Raw genomic sequence first — 7,113 nt, 5'->3', positions numbered from 1 at the left:
TTACCATCCTGTTTACATAAAAATTACCGGGACATAAAAAAATGGCTCCTCCAACATTCTCTCCACATGCAAATGCACTAGAGCATGGGAAAGCACATGTCATTGTAGATTCTCGCTATTTTAAAATATTTTAGGAGAGGACTAACTTCCGACTGATCGGACAGTAGTAACATATCTGAACGGTGCTAGTTTGCATGCATGCAAACCTGCAAAGGCCACAACCCCACGTGAAGTTCCCAGTCCCTCGTGCATGCATGTGTAGAAAAACCGAAATGATGATGTCATCAAAAAATTCTTAACAATGCGAAAATTCAAAAATGTTTTGTAGCTCAAAGTCGCTCTGATTGAAAAACCGTTTTGATATAAAAAAATCCGTCATAATGAGAGCCTCGAAATTAGATCTCATGTTGGTATGTTATGATGACCTTTTTGGGATCAAAAGTTACCATTAATGGGCTAAGTAATTTATCACGAATGTGCTACATATGTTACCATGTCGATATTACCAGGGCATAAACATGGTTTCTCTAACCTCCTTATCAGCTCAGGTTAAGGTTACTGTGGTGTTTGTGTGTGAGTTATCACGTATACAATGTATATAGTACCAAACTATTTACACAAATGTTATCGGGATATGTTTTTAAACAACCCCCTCGCCAAAGTTATCAAGACCGGGGCACATAAGTTTTATCAGGTCTGCGATGTGTGAGTTACCATGCTATTCACACAAAAGTTATCGGGGGATATTTCATCAACCCCCCCCCCCCCCGCCACCAAAGTTATCAGGACCGTGACACATAAGTTATCAGGTCTGCGGTGTGTGAGTTACCATGCTATTCGCATAAAAGTTACTAGGGGATATTTCATCAACCACCCCTGCCCCCCACCGGCGGCAAAGTTACCAGGACCGGGTACATAAGTTATCAGGTTTGCGATGAGTGAGTTACTGTGCTATTAACATTAAAGTTATCGTGGTTACATTTTATCACCCCCTCGCAAAGTTGTCAGCACCGAGGCACATAGGTTATCAGGTCTACGATGTGTGAGTTACCATGCTATTCACGCAAAAGTTACCTGGGGGGTATTTCATCAACCCCTTCTCCCCATGCCAAAGTTATCAAGACCGAGGTACATAGGTTATCAGGTCTGCAATATGTGAGTTACCATGCTATTCGCATAAAAGTTATCGGGGGATATTTCATCAACCACCCATCCCCCCCCCCCCCCCCCCCGGGCCCCGCCAAAGTAATCAGGACCGGGGTACATAAGTTATCAGGTCTGTGATGTGTAAGTTATCATGCTATTCACAAGAAAGTTATCGGGAGTATATTTCATCAACCCCCCGCCTCCTTCGAGGTAGTGAAGGGAGCGGCCCCGCGCATTCTTGATCGCGGGCGGCAACTCCTCGTTGACGGTGAGATGGTGGCGGCGAGATGATGATGGTGGCGCGTGCATGCGACCGTACCGGCTCCTCCTTAACCCGACGTCCAATCTAGACGCCGCGGTGGTACGGGGGTGAGGCCGGCTCCTCCTTCATGTGGCGTCCGATCTGGACGCCGCGGTTGTGATGGGGTGAGGCCGGCTCCTCCATCATTGGACGGAGTGGAGATGCCGGCTCGTGCTTCGCAGAACGGAGTTACTGCAAAATTTACACATAATTTAATATGATATATTTTTCCACAATTTTTTTTTGTCACAAAAGTTATCTCATCTTTCGTGCGTAAGTTATAGAGTTGGTGGTGCGTATATTACCATTGTATTTAAACAAAATGTAACCGGGTGTATGTTACAACACCTTTTTTTACATGTCAAAAGTTAGCATGCTGTTTGTGCGTAAGTTATCATCTCTGTTGTGCGTAAATTATGATACTATTTATGCATAAGTTACCAATGAAAATCTTACGTAAACCAGAAAAATGCATTGGGTATTCATCAAATCAAAATAAAAGTCACTAAACACATGATTTAACAAACGCAAGAGATAGGTTATTGGGCCATGTAACAAACCAGCTGACTTGAGTTCAAACATACAAAAGACTACAAAAGACTCGTAATTAGGATCCACAATTTGTTGTATGGAGAAGCACGTTAACCATTTAGCTTGCATATTTTAAAGAGCTGAAGGTCATTTCGTTAGCCAACTACAAAGGAAAGAACGGTTGCTTAGCTCGGCTGAAGGATTAGCCTCTTCTCTAGATGGCCAGGAATCGAGTCCCAGCCAAGGCAATTAGTTTTTTTGTGATGCAAGGCCGCAAGCCTGTACGAGCGCTTCATCCAAAAAAAAAAACGGTTCAGCGACGCGGGAGGGAAAGAAAATCAGAAAATCGGGGAGTGGAGGGAACTCGATCGAACAGAATGGTTCGTGCCTGTGGCTAACGAGTAACGACCAGTCGATAGGAAATTAGCTTTTGCGTAAAAGAAAAACCGGTCCTTACATGGGCTGGCCCGTTAAGAATAGGGTTTGCGTCCTGGATCCCTCTCGTTAAAAAAAACAGATAATCCCAAAAACGTACTGCCATGAGACATGGAGTCGTCTTATCTGTCTCATGGCTGCTGGTTCATCCACTGGTCCAACCAATCAATGCTGCAGCGGTGAAATCGCCGCCCATCGGCGCGCCACCACCCCGTGGCCGTGGGACACCGTCTCTCTCACGCGAACAATCATGGTGGACGGTGGTGCCAATGCCAGTCACACGCACGCGCACACACACACCCTGCATCTGCGGCAGCAGCCAGCAGCAAAAGCGACGTCGCCAGCAATTATTTTACTATCACCAACCATTCTCGATCACTTTGATGCAATGCCAACCTCCGTCGGTGACTGGGTGATAAGTCCGCATTGGCATGCTAGTTTCAGAGCATATATATGAAGAGAGGATTCTGTAGAGCATCAGGAACATTTGAAACGCACGCAGGCACCAAGGTTTATATCGTGAAAACATTTTCACCACTTGGGTAGTGTTCCTGCAGCTCCACGAGTGGCCCAAATTCAATGGAGCCAAGTAGCGAATCTACTAGGGGCTTTAACAGGCTTAAGCCCCCCCTCCAGCTTTGCAAAATTAGTTTTTACTATTAGTTTAAAGGCCCAATCCAACCATTTGTTAGCCAAATACAACATATATTCGCATGACATAGGCAACCCAGCCCACCCTCCATTTTCTCTGTAGATTCGCCACTGAGTACAGCCATCATATATCATAATCCACCCCACATATGAACACAATCGCCTGCAGGGCCTAGCTAGTTGCGGCACGGTTGGGGGATAAATAAAGAACGAAACAAAATAGGGCGGCGCAATTCTCATGGCTACCACGCTAAGCTAGCTGCCTAGCTACTAGCTAGTGCTACATGCGAGCGGCTCGATCTCCAGCCAGCCGGCCGGCCTACTGCGGCCGCCGGGCGTCGGGGGAGGAGCCGAGCACGAAGCGCGAGGCGAAGGTGTAGTGGTGGCAGAGGTGGCCGGCGCCGGAGACATCGTCGTCCAGCGCGGAGCCGAAGCCGTCGCGGTCGAAGTTGCGCGCGTAGCTGAGCGGGTCGTACTGGCGGCACCGGGACGACACGGCCGTGGGAGCCGTCGTGCATACGAGCATCTTGCTCCGCCTCCGCACCAGCCGGGCCAGCGCCAGCCCCAACCCTGCCGGTCCCCGCCGGCCGCGGCACGACGTTGACGACGAGGCATTGCCCTGATCCCCCATCTCGATCGACCGCTGGAGAATGTATGTCTCTTGGGTGGTTGGTTGGACTCTTGGGGGCGTAGGTAAGAGATTCCGTGGTGTTTGGTGGTGCCGATTTATAGGAGTTGTCCAGCTGATCCGGCAGTGAGTGGAGTGCAGCGGGGTTGTGAGGAGTGGTGTGGTGGTGACTGGTGACGGCGGGGAGCGGTTTCGCGTCTCCCATGTGCCCCGGACGTACGAGCACGTATACAAAAGTACACTCTACTGGAGCGAGCGTAGAGTAGGTGTGTTTCTTTCTTGGTTTATTATTGTAGGATGATAAACTAATCAAAGTTGCTTCAACTACAAGGACAAGCCACGAGCCCCCTCTTTGCATCTACTCTACCTAGCCAATAGTAGTAGTCTAGTGAGCAAGTCTCGAGTGAGTTGCTTCTTCGTTTGCAAAAGAGAACTACGTCACTCATGAACCTAGTTAGTTAGTGCAGCTAACACCGATGATGATTAGGGAGCAGCAAGCTTGATGAGCACCAGGAATCAAGGGATGCTGTGTGCGAGCTGCAGGCAGGCCTCCAGCAAAGGGTCGATTAAGCATAACCTAACAAGAAAGGGTAGCCACGTACGGCCCGGTATGTTGTTGCTTCTTTGGCCCTACGTAGCTCGCTTCGCAGCTCATGGCTGCCTAGTCTGATGGGCTACGGCGGTGGTTGGCCGACTTGCTCCGGTTGCGAGGTGGAGGAGGCACTGCCGGGTGAAAGCTTCATCGACGATGACGGCTGCAGCCGCCATTTTTCCTTCTTGAAGGCGTCGAGTTTGGCATTGTTTCCATCCCCCCAAGCTCTCAGATCCCGAGAGAAATCTCCGACCCGGGGTTCCACGTGTTGAATGGTGTCGACGTCTCTACGCCGTTTCCTCTTTGGGGGCATCTTTTTGGTTTCTTCTGCTCCAGGTGGACTCGCCTCTTGCTGCTTCATCTCCAACTCGGCTTCGATACTGGCTGGCCATTGTCCTTGGCGACTCGAGTGGAGCTTGCTTGGACATCCTGTGGTGGCCTCGACGATACGCTGCCCTTCGACCTCGGCGGCAGTACACCGGTACTGCGCCCTTCTGTCTCGGTGGCGCGTTGCCTTCTCGGCTTCGCCGGCGGCACACCGGTGCCGCCGCTCGAACTCAGCTATCCTACGCTCTTCGTTCGCGCCAGTGATGCTTCTTGGTATGCTTCTACTTCGGTGTCTCCTTTCTGTCAGGGCTGTGCTTCATGGTGGCCCAGACGACGTTTGCGTGGACATCCTGGGGTGGCCTCGGCAGCACGCTGCCCTTTGACCTTGGCGGTGGTACACCGGTGCCGCGCCCCTTCAGTCTCGGTGGTGTGTTGCCTTTTGGCTTCACCGACGCACACCGGTGTAGCCGCACGAACTCGCCTATCTGACGCCCTTCATTCGTGCCAGTGATGTTCCATTGCGAGTTGTTGTTCTGGTGCCCGTATTTTTCTCCCTAGGCCTTGTTGTGGTTCATTGTCAGTGGTGGAACAAGCTGCTCAGCGGAGCTCGCTACGTGAGATGTCGGCCTCCAGGGGTTTCGGTTTGATTCTGTTGCCAACCTTCCCCTCCATTTTGTTTTTTCTTTCTTCTAGTTTTGGACTTTCTCTTGATGCCCTCCTCTGTAATTTTCTTTTGTGCCTTTGTGTTCTTACTTGTATCTGTACTGACTGCCAAGTCACCTTCGAGTTGGTTGATATATAACAAGCGGTGGGCATAATCTTGAAAAAATTAACCGACCGAACACGTGCAGTTCGTTTTTTTATGTTGTTCTTATTCTTCTGGGCTACCTAGTTTTTGAGTAGTGATCAACCGGACGCATGCAGTTCGATTAATAAGTTCATTATTGCTTCCCTTGTATGCTACTGCTGGCCTAGCTAGTTTTTGTCGTTGGAGAGAATAATCAAACTGTCGAGGGATAGGCACACAACGGTCGGAGACAGACAGCATAGGGCATGGCACTAAGAGAGCATGTACATCCGTGCGTCCTAAATCCGTCTCCAACGTTCAGACGGACAGCTCGGTCAGTAACCGATCATAAAATACGCATCCAAACGGGCTTCTCAAATGTGTCTCAAATGTCCAAGCTAATCGGCACCTCTCATATTTAGCACAAATCTAGGGCGGATATGGGGCGCCCGGACGCGTCCGCCACGTCAGACTCACGACGGGGTCCCACACGGAATTGTTGGAAACCCAGCGGTCCGACGAACGTCTCCTCCGGTGGATGGTTGGATTTACTGTAACTGTAAGATGCTCTAACTATAACGGTGCTCTAGTTTGTCTCTATACCTGGCGTTGTTCTAAAGCAGAAACTGGGGCGTGATAATTTCGGAAAAGAAAAACATACAACTGAGTAGCAGTTTAGCTAGAAGCAGAGGGACGCGGAGTATCTATGCGCGAGCTCATATGAGCCCGTTATCTGCGTTGGCTGAAGCATGGAGATATGTGCCAGTTCTAAATACGGGAGGGGTTGGCGAGTTAGTAAATGTCCACTGTCGCGAAATACGTAGATGGCAGGCGTGGGTGGTGGGCCGTAGTTTCACGGGCGGATAAACGTCCGTTTGTGGTTGACGAGTTGGGCCGTGGATCAGAACAGTAATTCGACATCTTAATTCGACGTCTAGTCCGTGGCCCCGAATGTGAGCTTTTCCGTTCGCTGGGCCCATGGTAGGAACCAACTGCGCGGTCTGGTGGCTTCGGCTAGGGTAAAGCTGACCTAATTATCGAAGGCCTGGTGGTGAGCGGCAGCGCCGACGGCGGAGGTGAGGGCGACAAGGATGGAGTTCCTGATGCAACCTGTAGACGGGTATGTACTCTAGATATGTGGCTTTCTTCTAGAGATTTGTAAACCGTAAATGTGGTGATTCTGAGCGGATTTGCGTGAGCGTCGGGCAGATCTAACTTCCTGGAGGAAGTTGGGGAGAGTTTGGTGCCGGCACCGGAGCGGGCGGATGCGCTCGATGTGAAGATGGTGGCGGCGCATGTGATGGAAGGACATCAGTTGGCGGTTGAGGTTCAGCCGGCAGCTACAGGGGAGGCGCAGATGTTGATGCTCAGTGAAGGAGCGCAGGACAGGAGGGACGTGTCTCCACCAAGCTCGGAGCTATCTACTGGGAAGATGAACCAACGAGCTCCTGGATGGAATAAGAGGTCAGTTCATGGCGTGCATATGTACTTTACTTGATGATGTGCCTCTGGGCTGAGCAAGACGATGATCGTTGTGTCATACCAGTAACTGAATATGTTGTTGCTATCGACTGGAATGAAATGGTTTAGGAAAATAGACGGTACTGAATTTTTTAGGAGGTTGGACTGAAGAAGGAACCTCATAACTGAATTAGTAGTTGCATATTGAGGCAGTTAACAGGGGCTTGATCATTTTGACGAGAAGTAGTGGCATA

General features: G+C 50.0%; 1 protein-coding gene across 1 annotated transcript; it reads right to left on the bottom strand.

Moving 5' to 3' along the window:
- Positions 1-3,105: 3,105 nt before the first annotated feature.
- On the bottom strand, positions 3,106-3,747 carry LOC123169293 (uncharacterized). The gene has a single exon (XM_044587132.1). It carries the CDS (start codon positions 3,693-3,695, stop codon positions 3,384-3,386), a length of 312 nt encoding a protein of 103 aa, XP_044443067.1. The 5' UTR covers positions 3,696-3,747; the 3' UTR covers positions 3,106-3,383.
- Between the last annotated feature and the right edge of the window lie 3,366 nt (positions 3,748-7,113).

The sequence above is a fragment of the Triticum aestivum genome, chromosome 7D (assembly GCF_018294505.1).
Source record: "Triticum aestivum cultivar Chinese Spring chromosome 7D, IWGSC CS RefSeq v2.1, whole genome shotgun sequence".
NCBI classification, from domain to species: Eukaryota; Viridiplantae; Streptophyta; class Magnoliopsida; order Poales; family Poaceae; genus Triticum; species Triticum aestivum.
This window is presented reverse-complemented; position numbering and strand designations above follow the sequence as displayed.

What these genes read in the sequence shown, in the direction of transcription:
- LOC123169293 (XM_044587132.1), bottom strand. Translation starts at nt 3,695, where the DNA reads ATGGGGGATCAGGGCAATGCCTCGTCGTCAACGTCGTGCCGCGGCCGG.